Source organism: Oncorhynchus keta, chromosome 28, assembly GCF_023373465.1.
Source record: "Oncorhynchus keta strain PuntledgeMale-10-30-2019 chromosome 28, Oket_V2, whole genome shotgun sequence".
NCBI classification, from domain to species: domain Eukaryota; kingdom Metazoa; phylum Chordata; class Actinopteri; order Salmoniformes; family Salmonidae; genus Oncorhynchus; species Oncorhynchus keta.
Window position 1 is genome coordinate 47472070 of NC_068448.1, and position 24833 is coordinate 47496902.

The 24833-nt window shown below is 43.0% G+C and overlaps 1 protein-coding gene across 2 annotated transcripts in view; it reads left to right on the plus strand.

Moving 5' to 3' along the window:
- LOC118361510 (plexin domain-containing protein 2-like) overlaps positions 1-24833 on the plus strand; it is a 161336-nt gene that overhangs the window by 42150 nt on the left and 94353 nt on the right. For both annotated transcript variants that reach the window (XM_035741510.2, XM_035741509.2), the window contains exon 2: positions 18012-18259. In XM_035741510.2, the coding sequence (XP_035597403.1) occupies positions 18012-18259 (248 nt within the window). The remainder of the gene's footprint in view (positions 1-18011; positions 18260-24833) is intronic.

Consider the following 24833-nt stretch of genomic DNA (forward strand, 5'->3'; position numbering starts at 1 on the left):
TTGTCTTCATGTTTTGAAGGACATTTCCATTTTGTGAATTTACTTTGGAATAGCTATTCATCTAGGGAAGCATGTGAGTTGCAATATCAACACAGAAGAATGGCTACCATTTAATTGGCTGCCCTTCCCCTATTGGTCCCCTGTAGGACTCTATGGTTGAGTCCCAAATGGCACGCTGTTCCCATAGGCTCTGGTCAAAATGAGTGCGCTAGATTTTATTTTTATTTTTAATTTAACCTATATTTAACTAGGCAAGTCAGTTAATAAGAACAAATTCTTATTTACAATGACGGCCTTGGAACAGTGGGTTAACTGCCTTTTTAATATTACATAAGGATTAGGTTGCCATTTGGGACAGAACCTACATATTAGACCGCTCTCTCAGTCCTGGCTGCCACACAGAAGATGTAGAGGGAGCAAAGCTCATATCTCTAGCTTTCCTCTGTGTCTTTGTTGCTGACTTGTGTCCAAGGCTGTCTCTCTGTCTCTCATTTCGTCTTCTCCCCAGAGACGAGCAGGCTAGAGGAGAAGCCTGTAATATCCCCTGGAGCTTCAGGTAGCTTCAGGTCTCTCTCTCTCCCCCTCTCTCTCTCTCTCTCTCTCTCTGACAGCTGTGCACGTACAGCCTCGGTTCCAGCCGTATCTCCCCTGGGGATTTTCTACCCTCATTCCTCCATACCACTGACTGATTTCTTCCCTCTCTCGCTCTCTCTTTCATCAAAACCTACTGGTTGCAGAGGCACATTGTCAGGACAATGCAGTTTGAATGCCTCAGTGCAGTGACATTTTAGACTGGATTTAGTGTCTTATTTGTGATACACTGCAGATATACCTGTGACAGATGATCCATAATAAGGTCAGAGGGAGGTTGAGTTGAAAGGGGAGAATGTCAGAGATGTTTTTTTTAAATGGCAAACAGCACTGCTGTTACTACTACAATACTCCATTTTGTAATGTTTTATTTACGTACTCCAGTCTTCCTCTGGTGCTGTCTGTATGCAATTACCTTACAATGTCTCCCTTCCCCATACTGTAGTTGGCAACTCCAGAGTGGAGGAGAGGAGAGGTGCTATTCCTTTGAGTGGTAGCACTACCTTTCCTTCTCTTCTCTCCTGGCTGGTTAGGGCTGGCAGTCACTGATGTGTCTGAGAGGCCTGTGAGTTTGATCAATGGAGCCAGGGGCCATGGGCCCTGACCTCAAGGGTACCCCCATTGATTTGATTAGATATCATGATAACATGGCATAAGTCGTTACAAAAGGTGTAGAATTGCAGGGAATGAACTTGAAAAGTGACATTTTTCAAGAGGAGGGCCACCATCAAGAGGAGGGCCTCTAAAATGTTTTGCTGCTAGGTGGGGGGCCCCCAACCAAATCTAGCTTAGGGCCCCCAAAAGGCTAGAGCTGGCCTTTAATGGAGCCCAGAGTGGCAGAGCTAGGGCCAAGGAGCTGATGGCAGAGAGCCCGGCGGCATGGCACCGATGTGACACACACATTATCCCCATCAGGTCTGCGGCCTTGAGAGGTGATTGATGGGGTGTGTGGGTGCCAAGGATCATCCATCCCTCTAGAAGTGCTAGAAGGCACCCACCAGCACTCCCACCTCTACCTTTTCTTGAAACTCTGAAAGAAAGATAGAAGAGAAGGCGAGTGCGAGAATAGTTTTGGAGGGGAGGAATACAGGAATATAACCCCATTTGCATTCTAGCCTCGCAGATTCAAGCCTACCTGGCTGTGTTTGTTCGCCTGACTGTCTATTTCTATGAAGGATTCCATCAGCGCAGTAGACTGTGCTCCGGCGTAAGATGGATGGTGCCATCAGTCCTGAAGTGTGCAATTGAACTTCAAATTCATCTCAGCTTTGTTAAAAATACACTCAAGAAAAGCTATTATACAGTATTTATCATAGTGATTCAGGGGTAAAATTAAAATGGAATAATATGCTCCACGAACATTAGACAACTATAGAGAAAAACCCTCAAATTGCTGAAATAAGTCAATAACCAAAGTAATAGTGCAGATGGTCCTCTTTTGCTAAGTGCAGAGATGTAATATTGGTAATGAGGGGACTTCTGAGAATTCTACTGACTTTGTGGCACAGCAGAAAGATCAGCGTATCCCAAATCCAGAGATGTGAATTTAAATCCCAGGTGGGGGTCATATTTCAAAGTCAGCACGAAGTGATCATTTCAAATGTAATCATATTGCTTAAAGATGTGTACACTGTTTTAGCTGAACAGTGTATCACTTAACTTAAAACCCCCACACCATTTCATTACTTCCCTTACAAAAAAAACATGTGAAATTAAATTTCTACATATATAATAATAGCTGTTTTCACATGTTGAGCTGAGAACTGAAACGCAACTGTCACATGTGGAATTGCATTTTCACATGTGAAAATCGAATTGACACTATCACGTGAAAAACATTCACATGTAAAAATCACATTTGCAGTTTTACACGTGAATGTTTTTGTTGTTACATGTAGTGTCATGCTACCACATGTTGAAAATGTCTGTTTTTCTAAAACAAGAAATCTATTAAGAAGTATTGGGGTACATTAAATAAATTAATTTCAGTTGTGTGACCTGCGTCTTTAAACCAATGTTAAAATAAATCATTTAGTTCTTCAACTGAACATCAAGAATCAACAAAGTGCCTATGCTGCCACATCATTCAGGGCTCTATACACTGACATTTTCTACTAGGAATATGTGATGTGCTCCTAAGTAGAAATGTAGTGTCACACAAATAAATCTAGGAGAACAATTCAAGGATTTGTGTGTTTTAATGTTAAGAAATTACTAAAAGTTTTTTTAGGAGTGATCCATGTGGATCTGACTGAAAAAAAAATGCTCTGTGTGACATTCTTACCTGCCAATGACAAAATCTACACGCATTTTTTCAGGTGGCAGGTCTTCATTTCCAACCCTGGTTTTCACATATGCTCAAGGGTTTTCACATGTGTAGTTTCAGATGTTGCTTTTAACTTTCACATAAGATCACATGTGAAATTCCTGTGGGAGCTGACTCAGGTAGCAACACTTGTTGGGCTGGCTAATTGGAACTCCTCCATCATGGTGTTGACACGGCTTCATTTACGTGGAGAAAAGAAACAAACACTCATGTCAACCTGCCATCAGTACTCAGGCTTCGATATGACATACAGGGCCGTGCCAGCCCCCTACTTACGCCACTGACGTGTGGCACGTTCCCCTTCGCCCTTATGCTTATTGTGCATACACTGGCCACCACTGGCCCCTCTCTACAGCTGGTGTCTTTTTGGCTGCTGTTGTTTTTGCCTCTCTTAGCTGTGGTAGCTAGCAGGTCCCCACCAAACGTGACCATGACAGACAGCAGGTTAAAAATACCAAAACCTATATCAATTTGGGAACAGGTCGAAACACGAATGAAACATTCATGGACATTAAGCTAGATAGCAGTTTGTCCTGGGAGATGAACATTGGGTTGTTGTTTTACCTGATCACGATCCACCATTTTAGCATGTTCTTTGTAGAATGTTTTTCTGGATTATACAAAAATCATGTGTTTCTCTACTCGGACAATTAATTTGAAAGATAAAAAGGGAAACCTAGTTGGTTTTTAGTTTGTTTTCCTCGTTCGTCTTTCAAGCAACCACATGGTGTTGTAGCTTCGTGAAAAGGAGATGGGAGATGGGAGAGGCAGAACTTTTATAGATATTCAAGTTCCATTTCAGCATTCGGCATTGCAAACGCTCGTTCACGCGCGAGCAGTGTGGATGAAATGACTGATTAACATAGCAAATTGTGATTCCTAGTTAGTCTTGTACTATTCTTACCAACTTAGGCTATTTTAATTTAGCTAAGGTCTACAGCGCTGCCTGTATTAAAGGGCAATTCCGCCACTTTTCAACCCCACATTTAACATCTCCGCACCAAACCAATGCCTACTTATGTGAAAACGGAGTTTCTATGATCTGCGGTTTAAAAAGAAAAGAAAGGTTAAACACAGTGATTTTGTACAAATCTGATGATGTCATCGGTTAGAATTTTTTTTACCGTATTTTTTTCTACAAAACGTAGAAGTGCACCGTTTTTCACATATGTTGACACTGGCATTGTGATGGAGATAATGAAATTAGGTTGAAAAGTGGTGGAGTTGCCCTTTAATGTTGGCATCCAATTACAGGAAAATGTGCACACTAAGTGAAAATGGGGATTTGCATAAATCGCTGACTGAATGAGGCTGATGTCGGTTTGAAGCATGCTCAAAGGGCTTGTTTCGTTTGTGACGTGAACCTGAAAATACATATTTTTTCTCTGTGTTTGGAACATTAATTAGGTATGGTGGAAACAGGAGAGCTTTTGTTTTTCAGTTGAATTAACCTTTGACTGTGAGTGAGTCAAGGAGTCATTAGAAAACCTATGTATTATTCAAACGACAATGCAGATATGAACAGGGCCCATTTCCTGCTGTCTCACATTGAAGAGAAGCACGGTGATACGCTTTGTCAGTGTGGTTTAGTATGGTCCTGTGTGGCTCAGTCGGCAGAGCACGGCTCTTGCAACCCCAGGATCGTTGCTTTGATTCCTGCTGGAAAAATGTATGACTGTAAGTCGCTTCGGATAAAAGCATCTACTTAATGCATGATCTCATGTTATTATATGAAGTCTTCCTGGTGAAACAAAAGGCACGTTTACAGTTTCCTATCGGACCTGGTCTCCACTGTTTTTCTAAAGTTCATTCATTGACTGGTGTCTCATACTGTAAAGTTCCCGGGAAGACGTTGCTGCTTTGCTATTGACAATGTTCAGCTTTGTTTGGAGAGTGACTGAACTGGATGCAATTATAGACTCCATGTGAGTGGGATGTGGCTTTCTATCACAGCTTGTCGACAGATTCCACCAAAGGCTGGCTTTGGGTGCTTGACCTGGGAGACTTATCCATACTGCGCGTCTGTGTGTTTGTGTGCGTGCGTGTGCATTTGTTTTTTGTTTTTCTGGAACTCTCCACATTCTGGACACAGTGTTTGGAAACACGTGATGCTTGTGTCTATTTTAGCTATCTTAGCTTACCCCTTCATCTGATGAAGGTATTACGTCTCAACTTAATCAAACATGAGGAATTTCATGAGTATAATCTTGACCAGGTTTTCTATGTAAAAATGGTACAGGCACCAAGAGAGAAGAACCCATCAGAAAAATGTGTGTTAACTGTGCAAAGGGAAGAGACAACCCTGAATAAACGCTGTGGGATTTAAGAGGCATAAGCCTTGCTTGGTCCAGGATATCCCCTTAGCTGTATGCTTGGTATAAGCTGGCCCTCTGTGTGTGTGTGTCTGTCACTCTGGGTTAGCTACTGAGCGCTCCATGGCTTACTGAGAGATAGAAGCTGTCTAATTAAAGGAAAACACCACTCAAAAATGACGTTTTCACTTTTTTTCTTCTTCTCCTCCTCATTCCACTGTTGATACAGTCCCAACAGATTTCGCATGACAGCAGTCAAGTATAGGATTTTCTCGATGATGTGTTTTGCATCATATGATGATTTGGAAAATTACAATTTGCTTCTTGAACGTCCAAGGGCCCTCACTGGGCCTTTATGTCCCCTCAGAGGAAGAAGAACCTCTGGCAAAACACACAGAGACAGTCAATCCCCAGATACACACAGACACAGGCACACACACACACACACACACACACACACACACACACACACACACACACACACACACACACAGACACACACACACACACACACACACACACACACACACACACACACACACACACACACACACACACACACACACACACACACACACACACACACACACACACACACACACACACACACACACACACACATCAATAGACCAACAGTTTTTAATTGAATAATTAGATATGCCACTATGATAACATATCAAACTCGACTGCTCAACAGTTGTTGTTTTTTCAAAATAACAATGGATGATAAATGAAAAGGTTGGGCTCATGGTGCTGTTCCAACTCCTGCGCCGTAGAGACGTGGGAACAGAGTCCACCTCTGGTTCTCAGGTAGATAGAATCTGTCCCTACCTGTTCTCTTGCTCTAATGATCCTTATCTTAGTTAACGTAACTTCCATCAGTGATGGGAAAATGTGATCTTAGTTCCCACAACGTCTCACATTGATGGGAAAAGCAGATGAAGCAGGAGAAATATTGTGTGAGAAGCGGAAGAAATACATGCGTACCCAGACACACATTAATACACACACCCACATACACACTATCGTACGCATCCTCACGCACGCACGCACGCACGCACGCACGCACGCACGCACGCACGCACGCACGCACTCACACACACACACACACACACACACACACACACACACACACACACACACACACACACACACACACACACACACACACACACATAGGTGAAAGCTTAGGGGATGAAGGAACTGCTATTGTCTGTGAAGTGGCGTGTCTGAATGGAACTCAGGGCTTTTTGTACATCCTAACCCAGTCCATTCACTGCTACAGCTTTGACCACGTTAAATTTTGGGCTCTGCTGAGCAAGACCTCTGAGGGAGCAATATTTGAGAAGAGAAGAGAAGAGTGAGGTCACTCAGATGAGAGATGTAAGTCCTTTTTATGTGAAAAGTGTGAAAAGATCCCGTAACAATGTTTGTCTTGCTTTCTCAGCAGTGAACTACAAAAACACCACGTGTGCTCATAACACTGCAGTGAATAGCGATGTGGTGTAATGTTTTACAGCTGGTGTGTAATTCTTACTTATACGTTGCTTGCCAGCCCTGTTCTCTCTCATGGCAGAATTATTCAAGTGCCCCAAGGCCGTGGAGCAGACCTGCACATTACCTCAGCTTCTGAATGAGAACCAGCACTCTGTCGCACACAAACAAACGCACACGCACACACACACACACACACACACACACACACACACACACACACACACACACACACACACACACACACACACACACACACACACACACACACACACACACACACACACACACACACAACCAGTACTCTGTCCTGTACTCTATCACTAAAAATGAGCCAGACGCAGCACTTCATCTATTTATATGCAGATGATACACTCTTATACTCAGGAGGCCCCTCCCCGGATTTTGTGTTAAATGCTCTACAACAAAGCTTTCTTAGTGTCCAACAAGCTTCACTACCCTTAACCTTTTTCTGAACACCTCCAAAACAAAGGTCATGCGGTTTGGTAAGAAGAATGCCCCTCTCCCCAAATGTGTGATTACTACCTCTGAGGGTTTAGAGACTGAGGTAGTCACCACATACAAGTGCTTGGGAGTAAGGCTAGACGGTACACTGTCCTTCTCTCAGCACATATCAAAGCTGCAGGCTAAAGTTAAATCTAGACTTGGTCTTCTCTATCGTAATCGCTCTTCTTTCACCCCAGCTGCCAAACTAACCCTGATTCAGATGACCATCCTACCCATGCTAGATAACAGAGAAGTAATTTATAGATCGGCAGGTAAGGGTGCTCTCAAGCGGCTAGATGTTCTTTACCATTCGGCCATCAGATTTGCCACCTATGCCCCTTATAGAACACATCACTGTACTCTTCTGTAAACTGGCCATCTCTGTATACCCATCGCAAGGCCCACTGGTTGATTCTTCTTTATAAAACCCTCTTAGGCCTCACTCCCCCCTATCTGAGATATCTACTGCAGCCCTCATCCTCCACATACAACACCTGTTCTGCAAAGTCAGATTCTGTTAAAGGTCCCCAAAGAACAAACATCCCTGGGTCTCTTTTCTTTTTAGTTCACTGCAGATAGTGACTGGAACGAGCTGCAACAAACACTCAAACTGGACAGTTTTATCCCAATCTCTTCATTCTAAGACAATTGCTGACAGTTGTGGCTGCTTTGCGTGATGTATTGTTGTATCTACCTTCTTGCCCTTTGTGCTGTTGTTTGTGCCCAATAATGTTGGTACCATTTTGTGTTGCGACCATGTTGTTGTCATGTTGTGTGATGCTACCATGCTGTGTTGTCATGTGTTGCTGCCGTGCTATGTTGTTGTCTAGGTCTCTCTTTATGTAGTGTTGTGTGGTCTCTCTTGTCGTGATGTGTGTTTTGTCCTATATTTATATTTTATTTTTTAATCCCAGGCTCCCGTCCCCGCAGGAGGCCTTTTGCCTTTTGGTTGGCTGTCATTGTAAATAAGAATGTGTATTTAACTGACTTGCCTGGTGAAATAAAGGTGAAATAATATAAATGGATTCCTGACCAGAATGTGGAATTCCACAAGCCCTCTGTAACTCAATCTGTACAGTCATGATACCCAGGAATACACTTATTGTTGTTATTCTCCACCACATCCTTCTCTCTTAATCTGTTCCTTCTTTCTTTCACTCTTTCTTTCTAGCGTTCTTATGCTCTCTCTCTCTCTGACTACATGGAACTCTATTCCACATCAAGTAATTCAAGCGAGCAGTAAAATGTTTTATTTTACATTTAAAAACAGATAAAACTACACCTTATGAAACGTATGGCCTGTGAAGAGACACACACAGGCACACGCATGCACTCACACATACACGCTAACACACACACTCTACACACATGTACATTGTAATGTTGTAGATTGTAGATATGTAGTGGTAAAGTAATGGTGTAAAAATGAGTAGTATGATGTACTGTTATATTGACTTTGTGATGTAACTGCCTTATTCTTGTTTGGAGCCCAAAAGAGTGCAGCAGCTAATGGGGATTCTGAATAAATACAAATACGCACGCACAGACGCACACACACACACACACACACACATACACACACACACACACACACACACACACACACATACACACACACACACACACACACACACACACACACACACACACACACACACACACACACACACACACACACCAACACCAGCTCCCAACGCCCTCATGCACTGACAGGACTCTTCATTGGAACAGAGTTTCCCCTGACACAGCGGTCCAGTGTGAACGCAACATTAGTCTTGATCATCTCCCAGCTCTTTGCACGGATGTAATTAACACTTTGGACGGGTGGAGATAGTTTTTATTTTATTCATGGCCCGTTTTTCTCGCCTCTTTCTTCCGCTCGGCATGCGACACACTATTTTTTTTTTTTTTACGACAGCCCCAAACATGTTACGAGACTCTTGAGAGTACTTTGTTCCACTTTTAATGTTTTTAAAAGGACTGCATAACCAAATGTCCCTCTTGATATATCCAGGCAGGGCCATCATTTATTGGTACCCTTGATAAAGTTGTATTGTATGAGCATGCATTCAAATCAAATCAAAAACACATTTTATTTGTCACATGCGCCGAATACAACAGGTGTAGTAGACCTTAGAGTGAAATGCTTACTTACGAGCCCTTAACCAACAATGCAGTTTTAAGAAAATACCTAGAAAGAAAAAAAGTTACAGACAAGATTTTTATTTTTTATAGATCAGTGTGTCAATGTGCGGGGGGCACCGGTGTCGAGGTATTTGAGATAATTATGTACATGCAGGGTTGTCAAAGTGGCTATGCACAGATAATAACAGAGAGTAGCAGCAGTGTAGTGACTTTTTAGAAGCCTCTTGGACCTAGACTTGGCGCTCCGGTACCACTTGCCGTGCGGTAGCAGAGAGAACAGTCTATGACTAGGGTGGCTGGAGTCTTTGATTATTTTTAGGGCCTTCCTCTGACACCTCCTGGTATAGAGGTCCTGGATGGCAGAAAGCTTGACCCCGGTGATGCACTGGGCCGTACCCTCTGTAGTGCCTTGCGATCGGAGGCCGAGTAATTGCAATACCAGGCAGTGATGCAACCCGCCAGGATGCTCTCGATGGTGCAGCTGTAAAATATTTTGAGCATCTGTGGACCCATGCCAAATCTTTTCAGTCTCCTGAGGGCGAATAGGTTTTGTCGTGCCCTCTTCATGACTGTCTTGGTGTGCTTGCACCATGTTAGTTTGTTGTTGATGTGGACGCCAAGGAACTTGAAGCTCTCAACCTGCTCCACTACAGCCCCGTCGATGAGAATGGGGGCGTGCTCGGTCCTCTTTTTCCTGTAGTCCACAATCCATCTCCTTTTCGATCATTATTGCTCAGTATTTGTATGATTTATTTTATAGTATTTTCTGCTCATCTTTATGTGTATGCACGACTATTTTCTATTCCATGTGGGCCCTGGTCATAAGTGGTGCACTACATAGAGAATAGGGTACCATTAACAGGTGCTGTTTGCCCCAGGGGGACTACTAATTTGCCCATGTCTTCTCTCTGGGGTAATAAGGACATGTTGAAACAGGTAGAGAGAACAGCACACTTTCTTCTGTATAATTACAGAGGCCCGAGGGTGCATGCATGGCTTTCATGTCTTTGTTACTCTTAATGTTCCTCTTTGTCGCCACACCTTCTAGAACAGACAACTCCGACACGTCTACAGCATAAAACAATGACTCCGTCAAAGAGCATCAACTATGACTAATCTGAACTACTGTAAGGATCACGTGCATTATAATCAAAGCCAGTAGTGTAATTCAAATCAACACATTGCCTTTTCATAATATCAGCTGTAACTGACGAAATTAACTGAGAGTTGGCTGTGAAGAGTTTTATCCGAGAGATTACAGAGGAAGTCTGTGAAGGAGCCTCCCTACCTCATTTACCTTCTCATATTTGATGTGATATCACGTCAGCACTTTTCACTAAAACTCTCTTTCTGAACACTTAAGTCAAATCCTCTCTCTGCTTACCACTCCCTCTGCTTAGATTGACCGTGGCTGCTAAGTGTTTTCCTGGAAGTTTTTCGATCTATGAATTCATCCCCAACGGCACTCTATTCCTTATGGTTCACTACTTTTGATCAGGGCCCATGGAGCTCTGTTCAAAAGTAGTGCACTACATATATAGGGATAGCTTGCTATTTTGGACGCGTTCTAATGTTTTCCCTCTGTTTTCTTCTCTTGTTGTTTCCCTCACTATGTGTCAGTATGTCCATACCCCTGCCCATTGCACTTGGGTAGCACGGAGCTATTACTGCTTTTTTTAAGGTCGGTTCGGTTTCGGTTTGGATTATTTTTTAAATAATCACGATTTTCGATTTTTGGGTTGAATGCTGTGACGGCACAGAATAAAACAATTAATAAATTGTCCCATGATGGCACTACCAATGGCCATTTCACTTATTAACTATCGGTTTTGTTTTCAAATTACAGTACTTTAATAAAATATTTTATTTGTTGTGTATATTACATTCGTTTTATTTAATGACTTTATTATTTCATCCCAAGTCATTATCTCATCTTTATAGAACTGCTGCCAATACTGTTACAAAATCACTATTTTGTAGTTCTTCAAAGTAATTAAGGCATACTTTTGTGACTGCTGAAGACCAACTATTAATAACTTTGATTGTTTCTTTTTTTGTAGAAATGCCTCGCAAAGCAACAGCTGCTCGCTGTATGCGATCAAGAATCTGCATTCTTGTCCCTTCGGTTGCAGGCGTAAAAGAAACAGACCGGACAAGTAGATGCGCATGGGATTATGGTCATTGTTGTTAATTACAACGTTTTATGTGCTAAACTATGTAAAATATTGGCCTGTTGGAAACTACAACTCCCTACAACATTGCAGCAAGAGGCTGCAACATTGCAGCAAGGATCTGATTTTATCTCTAGAGAAACTGTGCAGAAAAAAAAACAGGAAATGGAATTCAAATAATTGAACCATTGGTCAATTAGTTGTTTAAAAAACAAAAAATAGCAAAAATGTTGGTTAATCCCTCAGCACTGTACTTGGATAACCGTGTATGTTCTCATCAGGTGATAGGGTCTGGTCAAACCTTTCTGTCTGACACCCCATCTGGACCTGTGGACATATCTGAGAAGGTTCAAGTTGTCTTGACACAGAGCACAGGCCATTTTTGCTGTTTGCTGCTGTCACTGACTGACAGAAAATTAAAGGAGTGTACATCTTTCCTCTCCTCCCTCCCCATCTAATTTTTGGGAAATAAACATCCAAGCAGTCACCCACTGCTTTTGTCTTCTATGTAATTATTTACCTTTATCTATTATTTGTTTTCTGCCAAGCAACGGCAGTGTCTGTACTCTGTGCCACGCTGGTTTTACTGATGTGTTTCATGGATTTCTGGCCTGTAGTATAGTGTTGATCTTGTGAATCGATATCCTGGATGAGCGATGCCAGACAGACCCATGAGGAGAGTTCGACTTCAGAAGTCATACTCATAGAATACTTTGAACCTTTCTGTCACTCTCTTCTCCCTCAGTTCTCCCTTCTCCCTCCCTCAGGACAGAAAAGCTCTGTCCTTTTTTATTTTGGGGGGGGCATTTTCTCCCCGTCACGCTGGCCTTTCCATCGCTCTCTCCCTCGCTCCCCGTTCTCTCACTTCCTGACCCAGCCATAAGGGCCAAGCTCACTGTTTGTTTTCTTCATCAGGAGATTCATTAAGATTAATATATCAAGTAGACCTTGACTGTCATCCAGCGCGATCACCCGGATCTCCCGTTGTGCTCAGAAACTTTAATGAGGACCAATTGGAGGGAGGAACTGTAGGGGGAAGGTTGTTTGCAGAGCCATTTTTTCTTTTTACATCATCATCTTTTCTGTCTTTTCCTGCTCTTGTTTCTAACTTTGCGGCTCAAGCCTGAGGTTATTTCCGGACATTTCCCAGGCCTCCAGCTGTGTCTGTGGATCATGACAGAGCACTTCTGACATCACCACCCACTGAAGGATCACTAATGAGGGGAACCCGCCGGAACGATTATAGAAATAATTGTCATTTACTCCCATTAAATTGGAATCATAATATTTGAAACCTTGTTCATTTCTAATGATTTCACACTGTGTGCAACCAATGACATTTCTCTGACTAGATGATTACCTTTAGCGTTTTTCTTCAAAATAGTTTTCAGAGGAAAGCACAAACTAAACTGTGGGAGAGCCCAGGAGGAGACACCCTTGGGTTTTCTGACCTCAATGATACTTCCTGATAGCCAGGTTAAGGAGACTGACCGGTGTGCTCACAAGATCAGGCTGGTTTCTTCCTGGTTAAATCAAATCTAAATGAAACGGCACTGAGTTTTAGGTACATCAGTAGACCTTGTCTTATAGTGTCTTATAGGATATCTATGGCTTCTCAGCCCCACCTCAGATAGGTGCTCATGTGTCCAGAGTTTCTGTGGATACCCTAGGGCCCCAGGGTAGTGTCTCCAGGGTGCTTGGCAGGGGCTCCTGCTACATTGATGAAGCAGCTTTCAGTGGGAGAAGGGTGGAAAAGACACCCCTGAAAAAGAGAGTTATACACAGCTTAGGAAACCAATGGAGCCTTTATGCCAAAAGGCTTTCCTCCAACATGCACTAACACACACACACACACACACACACACACACACACACACACACACACACACACACACACACACACACACACACACACACACACACACACACACACACACACACACACACACACACACACACAGCATTGCTCTCTCCCGTATCAAGCCAGCCTTGTACGGAAGTGTCCTGTCAGTGCCATTGAGTCAGATATACACCCAGAGAAAGGGGTCAACCAGAAGGACCCAAACACCCAGACAGAATGAAAAGAAGGGGGGCAGACAACGCCTTTACACCGTGATTTTATGATCTCCTAAATGTCCTTGAAAGCTGTAGGTTAAACCGAATTACAGTTCTTCTGGCATTTGTGGGTTAGTCGTGTTGACAGGCGTAAATCGGGCGAGAAGAGCCGCTCTTGAGAGTCACAGCGAAGGTTTGCAGGGTATTCAGTGGGAGTGAAAGAGGAAAGGAGGGGAAAGATTTCCTCTCACACAAAAGCTAAAGGAACACACTCATCCAGGGGGAAGTCTTGTCCTGCTGCGAATGTATTTGTGGTGTTCCTCAGGGGTCCGTACTCTCCCCTCTGAAATGACTAACACAGAGCAAGTATTTCCTTGACAATGAGAGTTCTCAAACCCTAAATCAGTTGGGAGAAGTATCGAGCCATTACAGAGAGAGAGTGATGAACAGACCACAGCGCAGGTTTTTTTTCTGCATGGTGACTCAGAGAGAGAGATTCTGTGAAAAATACAATACATTTGGTCAGAGTATCTTTTGTCCAGCCATGGTGTATTCTGAAGTTGTCATGGTCCCTCCTGGCACCAGAAGGCGGCTGAGACCACCCTAGAGACTTTTATTGGACTCAGGTGTGTCTTATTGTTTCATGATTGAGTCCCTGCTAAAATAGGTGTGTTTTCTTTGGTCTTTTGTTTACAGTGCGTGTTCATTTCCTGAGTGAGTTTTTGAGACTTAGTGTTTGTTGTTTTTTCAAGTGAATTGTGTTCATGAGGCTACCATATCTCAGTAAAGCATTATGTTTATCCTTAACTACTGATTCCTCATCTGGTCTCTTCTCTGCACCTGGGTCCAACCTTACTTCTGTTACGTGGCATTCTCTTTTGGCAACATTCCACCATATACATTGACGTGTCTAACAAAGGTCCTTTGGTGGGTAAGAAATAAGGTAAGTGTTCCTGGAATGTACAGTACAGGTTCCCTTTGGATCGGAATATACAGTGCTGGTTGCCAGGGAATCTCGCGAGCATCCATTGTCTAGGTAGACGTAGCTCATGAACTTGAGTTGGTTGGAGGCGACAGTGAGAGAGATGGAGAGGTGAGTGAATGATTGGCTACAGGAGCAGAGTTAGACACCTAAGAAGAACATAATTGAGCTCTGCATAGCAAATAGTAGCATGCTATGTGCTCCAAGCAGACATCGCTGACTAGACTCCATAATGAGAGGAGTGTTTTTAGCAACATGATCAGCATCCAAATTCCTTGAATTTAAGCACTTCTGGAAAGATTTGACTAAATGTATTGATAGTGTGACCTGTGGTTTGACATTATTATTATTACAGGGGTCAACGAGGACATGTACAGTACCAGTCAAATGGTTGGCCACACCTACTCAGGGTCATTACTCTAAGACATGAAGGTCAGTCAATGCGGAAAATTTCAAGAAATGTAAACGTTTCTTCAAGTGCAGTCGCAAAAACCATCAAGCGCTATGATGAAATTGCCTCTCATGAGGATCGCCACAGGAAAGGAACACCCAGAGTTACCTCTGCTGCAGAGGCTAAGTTCATTAGAGTTACCAGCCTCAGAAATTGCAACCCAAATAAATTCTTCACAGAGTTCAAGTAACAGACAAATCTCAATATCAACTGTTCAGAGGAGACTGTGTGAATCAGGCCTTCATGGCCGAATTGCTGCAAAGAAACCAATACTTAAGGACACCAATAAGAAGAAGATACTTGATTGGGCCAAGAAACACGAGCAATGGACATTAGACCAGTGTAAATCTGTGCTTTGGTCTGATGATTCCAAAATTTATATTTTTGGTTCCAACCACCGTGTCTTTGTGAAATGCAGTCGGTGAACGGATGATCTCTGCATGTGTGGTTCCCACCGTGATGCATGGAGTAGGAGGTGTGATGGTCTGGGGTGCTTTGCTGGTAATAATATATGCCATTTAGCAGACGCTTTTATCCAAAGCGACTTACAGGTCATGTGTGCATACATTCTACGTATGGGTGGTCCCGGGAATCGAACCCACTATCCTGGCATTACAAGCGCCATGCTCTACCAACTGTGCTACAGAAGGACCACTGGTAAAACTGACTGTGATTTATTTTTAATTCAAGGCACACTTAACCAGCATGGCTACCATAGCATTCTGCAGCTATACACCATCCCATCTGTTTGCACTTGGTGGGACAATAGACAGTGACCCCACACACCTTCAGGCTGTGTAAGGGCTATTTGATCAAGAAGGAGAGTGATAGAGTGATGGATCAGATGACCTGGCGTCCACAATCAACCAACATCAACCAAATTGAGATGGTTTGGGATGAGTTGGATCACAGTGAAGGAAAAGCAGACAAGTGCTCAGAATATGTGTGAACTCCTTCAAGACATTTACATTACATTTTACATTACATTTAAGTCATTTAGCAGACGCTCTTATCCAGAGCGACTTACAAATTGGTGCATTCACCTTATGACATCCAGTAGAATAGTCACTTTACAATAGTGCATCTAAATCTTAAGGGGGGGGGGTTGAGAAGGATTACTTATCCTATCCTAGGTATTCCTGCAGGAAAATGATTCAGGTGAGGCTGGTTGAGAGAATGCCAAGAGTGTGGAAAGCTGTCATCAAGGCAATGGGTGGCTACTTTGAAGAATCTCAAATATAAAAAATACTTGGATTTGTTTAACACTTTTTTTGGTTACTACATGATTCCATATGTGTTATTTCATAGTTTTCATGTCTTCACTATTATGAATGTAGAAAAAAAAGAAACCCTTGAATGAGTAGGTGTGTCCAAACTTTTGACTGGTACTATACATGTCCTGGTTGATCCCTGTAATCATAATCATGTCAAACCATGTGTCAAACCTGTATTTTACAGTACATTTGGACTTATGCGCTGTGTAGTGTTCTCAGCACTAACTTTGGAATTCTTGCAGTTCTTCCTGCGTGTGCGTGAGAGAGTTAGTTAGTCTCCCTGTTCTTGTCTTTGCAGCAACTGGTCTCTGGGCTGTTTGCTCTGTGGATGCTAATTTCAGAGTGAATCTGTCAGCATCCACTTTGCGTGCACTAACACACCTGCTTGTCTCTGGGGAGAAGACTAAATGAGAGACAGCCGTGGACACAAGTCAGCAACAGAGGAAACACAGCACCCCCTGCTCTCCTGGGGAACGCTGCTGGTCTCTGAGAGATTTTGTGTGTTTTTACATTTCATTAGCATAGCTGTAATGACCTTTAATGGTCATAACTTACATTTTAGTTGGGAAAGTGATTTAAAGGACAAACCTAGGCTAGGCTCTAGGACACGTTGAAGTGATAATCTGCCTTATGTCGTGTGTGTGCCTGTGAGTGTTGGGCGTGTGTGCCCTGTCCTCACTGTGCCACGTTTGAACACAGGGAACCAACTGCCATCTGCAGAGAGAAAGCAGTCAGTCAGCACAGCAGTCTGGAACTGTACTCAAGTGTCTGTGTCTAATAACACCGCAGCTTCTCTCATGTCTTCAGTTTACCACCTCAGCGCATTAGGGATGATAAGGTATGACAATTGGCCCTGGGATTTTTCTCAACACATGACCTAACCAGCTATAACTCGGGCCCAGAGTTTTTCCTGACCAGAGTTTGTCGTGGTCCTGGTCAGGTCCCATGTTCAGGAACAACTCCATGTACTAGGTGTGACTGTGGGCCTCTGGTGTGTCTAAAACGGCTTCACTGCTAATATGCACCTGTTTCATCCGAAGTAGTATAATTTCTCCATAAAGCAACGAGGAACAGTCCCTTGAGATAGTGAATTATGAGAGTGGCAGACAATTAATGACCCGACCAGAGTTTTGGCTCCACCACTAAACCTCTGCCTTGTTGACCTTAAAAACATGATTGTTCTGTGTAATTAATCAAATCAAATGTATTTATATAGCCCTTCGTACATCAGCTGATATCTCAAAGTGCTGTACAGAAACCCAGCACAGCAAGCATCACGCTGCTACGCTCCACTGGTGTACAATATAGTTTCTCATTCCAGTCTGACTACTTAAAAAAAAAAAAAAAAAAAAGTCAATCATTGAGAATATCTTGGTATACAAATGATACTGAGGAGAGAGCGGAGTGATTGCGATATTAAAGGAGTTGTATTGTCATCACCTTTTCCATTTCAGAGCAAAGAAAAATATTGGATATGATGACAAATGGCTCGTGGCTTTTAAATAAATGTGAATCATTTTAATATATAGTCAATTTTGTACATATATTTATTCTTTATATTATCTGCTGCTTCTGCCAAAGATAATGGGGATCCAAATAAACATACCTATAATATGTCACTGCAACTAGCCTGTTCGTCTTGTACTCATCTCCCCTCCTTCTCTCTCTCTCTCTCTCTCTCTCTCTCTCTCTGTGCACCCCAGGGGACTCCTACTCCTACGTGCAAGGGCAGCCTCTGGATAAGGAGGACATGGCGGTTGATGTGAAGCTGTACAGTCACCGGTGGAGGAGGTGGCTGTCCCCAGAACAGCCACGTAACAGGGACAGCAACAGGGCCAGCCAGGACCAAGAGCAGGGTCAGGATCAGGGTCAAGACCAACCTGATGGGGGTTTCCCAGGCCTGCTCTCAGCAGAGGACAGCCAGGACACTGACAACAGCTCCCAGATAGAGGTACAGTCCATGAACAGTGTTACCCCAACCCAAGGAGGGCCGGCCTCCCTACATACCTTTGTTGCTCCCCTTAAAAAACAAAAAAAGTGGTTCAATTGTTTTGTGTTTTTATAGATTTTTCCCACACAACACAAACATGAACACCAACAAACAGAATAGACCCTACATGGATTACTATTGATTTGAACTGAACGTTTGGTGTTTGTAGCACTGAATGTTACTTCATGGGGCCTGGTGTTCTGCTAAGGAAAAACTATTTCGGGGAAACACTTGTGCGCACAGAGTGAACACCCCAGATAATCTGAGACAGGAAGGAAGAATGTCAGATGTTCTCTGTTAGAATATGAACACAAGTTAAACTGCTTAGTTCCTCAATACCTGTAACGGTTTTCTAGGTGTGAAGGAGAGTCGGACCAAACTGCAGCGTGTAGATTGCGATCCATGTTTATTAAACAACGTAAACACGAATTAACACAAACACTACAAAACAAAGAACGTAAATAACAAAACAAAAAACCGAAACAGCCTATACTTGTGTGAACTAGCACAGCGACAGGAACAAAGACACTAAGGACAATCACCCACGACAAACTCAAAGAATATGGCTGCCTAAATATGGTTCCCAATCAGAGACAACGATAAACACCTGCCTCTGTTTGAGAACCCCTCCAGACAGCCATAGACTTTGCTAGATCACACCACTAGCTACAATCCCAATAGATAAACACCAAAACCCCAAGACAAAACACACCACAATACAAAAACCCCATGCCACACCCTGGCCTGACCCAATACATAAAGATAAACACAAAATACTTCGACCAGAGCGTGACAATACCCTTCAATCTAAAACTACTTTGAAACATATTCCCTGGCAACTCCCCAAGGAGAGAAAATAGACCTCCCTAGAACAGAGTGATTAGATGATGATAAAAAACTGGACTAGGGGTGCTTTTGGCAGATGAATACTTAATATCTAATTAACGCCCAGCACATCCCCCAAGTAGATATTCATCCTAAACGTCTGTGTGCGGACTGAGGGTGAGTCACATGAAAGCATCTCAGAAAGAGGCTAGGTCCCAAAATAGCACCCTATACCCTACAAAGTGCACTACTTTTGACCAGAGCCCTATGGGGCCAGGCCAAAACGAGTACACTATATAGGGAATTAGGTGCATTTGGGATGAAGCCCAGAACAACCGATTAACTTAGACCTCGTTGACCTTCTCGACAGTCACAAAATATGGAGATTAATTGCTGGCTCTTGGTCTGTCACTCCGTCCCCATGAAACAAAATAAAAGGCAAGAACCTGGGTCCCTTGTTATTGTTCCTACTAGCCCAGCTCAGCACTGCAGCCTAGCACTCAGGTGTTTAGTCGTAACGATGGCGGTGGCGCATCTGGTCCAGACAGATTATTAAGTTACCCTGTGCCTTCTAATCATCTCAGGTCTACAGCCCCAGTGTCGCTTCGTGTGATAACAGACGACACGTTGATCACTCCACACACACAGACACAAATGCACCCACCCACCCGCACACATACACACGCGTGCACACACACACACACACACGCACGCATGCATACACACACACACTCACTCCCTGTTTTCTTCCCTCTTCCTGGGCTCATTTATCGTTGCGTTGTGTGTCTGGGACAGCGTAGGCTTTTAGCACAAATACCCCGTCATTTCCTCTGTCATGTCACCCCCACCACTATAGTCTCACTCCCCCTTCACCCCACCTCCCCCTTCCAGTATGCCTCTCTGTCTTCAAGAGGAAGGCTAAAGTCTTTTATATTCACATTCTTAGATTAATAAGAGGCTGCTGACACCTTCCTTCCGGCCCAGCTCTGGTCGGACTATCAATACTCACTCGGGAAAAACTGGTTGAATCAATGTCGTTTCCATGTAATTTCAACCCCCAAAAATGTGATGATGTTGAATCAACTGATTGGATTTGCAAAGAGTCATCAATGTAAGGGAATTTCGTCGTTTTTTTCCCACCCAACTTTTAACCCAAATCTAATGACACGGTGACATTTTTTTGGTTGATTTCACATTAAATTCACTTTAGGTGTCAACTCGACCAACTGTAAATCAAAACTAGACGTTGAACTGACATCTGTGCCCAGTGGGAAAGGGACTGTCTCATCTCGTCCGAGATATGCCCAGAAGAAAGGGAAGAAGGAAGGATGGTGTTTTTAGTAAAGGAGGGGAGGAATAGAGTGAGCATTCATCATCATAGGTGGGAATATTTCTATCATCGGTTTCTTTTACTTTGCTGAAATGCTTGGAACCTCCCAGCACCGCAATAAATCTGTTTGTCAGAATCTCTTAGAGATGACAGAGACATTCTCCTTGGAGCCTCGGATCACTGCAACCGATCAAACAAACCAGATAATGTGTGTGCGTGTATAAAAGTTGTCCTCAGGTAAACCCAATGCCACTCAGGCGTGCTGCAAAGCGTTGGAACGAGCTAACATTAAAACAATTTGAATTAACCTCGTAATCTATCGGTCCTTATCAATAAATAATATGGTGCAGAACATTTTGACTTGACTGCCGGGGAGCAAGGAGACCCCCCAGCTCCGCCAAAACCGGTGACGACTATGTGCCATTTTCAAGGGATTGCTTAATAAATGTTATAACTATTTGGTTTTAATGTCATCACCTCTTGAATAGGATAGTCAGAACTACAGAGTTCCCATTATTCCACATTTAGTTCTATCATCAGATTTACACAGCAAGTAACTGCATACTTTTCATCATCAGTAAATATCAATTGATCAGGTGTTTTCCGATACGTGAGGGTAGACATGTCCATTTGGCGTGTGGCTAGCTAGCTAGCTAAGCAAAAAGCGTGTCATTTAGCTTTCTTCATCAGAGATTAGGCTTTTAGAAAGAGCTTGACGTCGGCGAGTCCTCGTCCTGGTAAAGTTGCCAGTCAGACTACTGTCATCACCATTATTGATGGAATGCAAATCAAACAACATTTGGATATAGCCATCTAGTTTATTTAGATTGTTAACTAGCTATATCGACGTGATCTGTTATTAGCTAGCCGGCCAATTTGACGTGGCCCATCAATCAATAGCCTATCATGTCTGTCAGCACTGCAGCAATTGTGATTAAACACTTTAAAAACAATGTTGAAAAGGGGATAATGTCGGCTAACTTCGCTAGGTAGGCCTACGTTGGCTGGAGTACAAAAGTACATTAGGTCTCCTTTACCACTATGTTTAGTCAACTGTACAAGGTTTCTACCGGTAGCTTGCGAAGTAAAACTGATCAGCTAACAGTACATCGGCGAATGCGTCTTTCTGCTGCTTGACAGACAGAGTGAAGAATGGATGGGAAATGAACCTAAACCCCCCCATACTTGTCAGGTATATTTAACTTTCTATTTTATTTCCCTCAAGTCCAATTAATGGTGGCCAAGATTGAGAGATATCGTGAGGCTGCCCTACGCATCTGGAAATTACATGATCAGTTGATGGTTTGCCGATCATGGAAAGCGTGCAGGTACTTGCTGTATAACTCCGGCGATAGAGCTCAATGGGTACAGTTGTTTTGCATGGAATAATTATACGTTTGTGGTTCTGACTATGGTCTTCAAGAGGTGATGATATTAAAAACAAATAGTTAACATTTATTTCACAATCCCTTGAAAACGGCGCGCAGTTGACAATGGTTTTAGAGGTGTAGCTCCCTCGGGGAACCACGAGCACAACTGTTCTTTGATTTTAACTGGAGGTTTTATTCTGTAGTTCTAGTCAGAATTATCACCTCCCGTGCGAACTATAAAGTAAATGAAAATACAGTTAAGCACACTCTTACAAATTTCTTGTCTTATGAGTGACTTATTAGCTCTGAAGTGCCTTACATACATAAAAACAGTTTAGCAGGAGATATAACGGTATCAGATTAAACACACGAATAAAGGACAAATACCTCATTGGCTGCTTATTACAGAAGGGAGGAAATCCAAAACCTTCACACTCTTATTCCTGACATGAATTCACACTTCTTCCTTAATTATTATAACGTTACCATCCTAACATACACACTTCAACCGAAGACACAAAAAAACCTAGCTAACAGGCTTCCTGGGTGGCGCAGTGGTCTAAGGCACTGCATCGCAATGTGCCACCAGAGACTTTGGGTTCGAGCACAGGCTCTCTGACGCACAATTGGCCTAGCGTTGTCCGGGTTAGGGAGGGTTTGGCCAGCAGGGCTATCCTTGTCTCATCGCGCACTAGCGACTTCTGTGGTGGGCTGGGCGCAGTGCATGCTGACCAGGTCGCTAGGTGCACGGTGTTTCCTCTGACACATTGGTGCGGCTGGCTTCTGGGTTGGATGCGTGCTGTGTTAAGAAGCAGTGTGGCTTGGTTGGGTTGTGTATCGGAGGACGCATGGCTCTCGACCTTCGTCTCTCCCGAGCCCGTACAGGAGTTGTAGCGATGAGACAAGATAGTAACTACTAACAATTGGATACCACGAAATTGGGGATTTGGAAAATGTTTTATTAATTTTTTAAACCTAGCTAAAACAGCATGGGATTGCCTTCACTCCAAAAGTGTGTTGCTACGATAATAATCCCTGTTACAACAGTTGTTAGCCACGTAGTTCCGCTTGTCTCATCATTTCCCCGGCATAGTGAAAACATAAACAATTCAAACAAAAACCAACAACATAGACTGACAGATTAATTGTCAGTTACTAAGCGGAGCAGGGGTTCTCCTTGCCCCCCCCCCAACAGACAAATAGAATGCTCTGCACCTTATTGTGACCTTTTATTGATATCGACACATTGATTGTGTGACGAATTTCTCGTTCGTTGTTACGAGTAGCGAAGCACTGAACCAGTAAGTACTTGTTGATGGAAGTACAAACCATTGGTTTGTTGTAGTGTTCTTTGTTGTTGTTTTAACTGGTGATATTGCTGTGGATGTGAATCATTATCACAATCACGCCATGTTAAATTCCACATTACCTTATCAAAGACTGGAGCAGCTCGTCGGAACGAAGCAGCTGTCATGCCCTGATCTGTTTCACCTGTTCCTGTGATTGTCTCCACCCCCTCCAGGTGTCGCATATTTTCCCCAGTGTATTTATCCCTGTGTTTCCTGTCTCTCTGTGCCAGTTCGTCTTGTATGTTTAGTCAAGTCAACCAGCGTGTTTTTCCCCATACTCCTTTTGCTATTCTCCTTTTCCAGTCCTCCCGGTTTTGACCCTTGCCTGGACTCCATACCTGCCTGCATTACCATTCTGCCTGCCTTGTCTGCCACTCTGTGCCTCCTGGACTCTGATCTGGTTTTGACCTTTTCACCTGTCCACGACCATTCTCTTGCCTACCCCTTTGGATCAATAAACATTGTAAGACTCCAACCATCTGCCTCCTGTGTCTGCATCTGGGTCTCGCCTTGTGCCTTGATAGCAGCAGTATGTCAACAAACAGACACACGGACAAGTCTCAGTATAAATATAATACCACTCATTGGATGTTAGATTATCTCTTATTGCCACACTCCTTAGTTAGTTTATTTAAACTTATAAACCTCTTCCACTACCATACATTTTTATTGTTTTAATGTATGTGTTGTGACGTTAAATGCAATTTAAATCAAGTTTGATTTGCTTCGATTCGAAGCAAGTACACAATTTCCCTTCATGAAAATGACACTTTCTAGTTCTATAACTGTTCCGTTATATCTTCCTGGCACACAGTATCGTGAAGGCCAAGACCATAAAACCCAGGTCAAGCTATTACAACTACTCAGCCTCCTTTCCTGTCATGTTTCTTCCTCTGAACTGACTGTGTGTATGGCCAAATAAATCAAGGAAGTGTTCATGTTTTAAGTATGCCTCGGTGGTTTATTATCACATATTGCCCTATAAATGTCAGAGTTACCAGGAGCATGCCCTATACTGTACGTTCTGTTTCTGTGATTACAAGATATTGTGCACTCGCTGTGTTGTTAGCGTAGCTTAGCCTTTTCCGCTGCATGGGGAGTTGTTTGATGAAGTGTTGCTTTTTGATGTCTGTCCAGCCAGGGTCATATTCATGAATGCACATCTTTGCAAAACATTTTGTAATAGAAAACAAGCGTTGCTTTTTGGAGGATTTCATGTAGCCCCCCCTCCCTATTTTGGCCCTCGTGCTGGATACAAAGCTGGTCTATGCTGTCTGTGTCTGATTGCTCAAAATAATCCCAGGGGAGGTTTGCATATTACATTATCCATGTCTGTTTAGTTGGAGATAGAGAGCGAGGGAAAGGAAACCCTCTGGGAATTGACTTGGCTCTTACATTTTTCATTGCTTCATTTGATTTCCTTCTCATATTCAGTTGCAGAACAATGCTTTAGTGTGATGCTTTTACACTGCCTTTTATTAAAAGATTATCTGAGAGCGATGCATTTCTAAATGAATGTTTAATATAGTATATGACAGTATCAGGAAATAGCTTAATTCATGTGCTTAATTCAGCACAGTTATTGCTCTCCAAGCTGAACCTGCAGGTCTGCCTTGACCTTAGCCTGCCTACCCTCTCTCACTGTCCCACCTGTGGAGCGT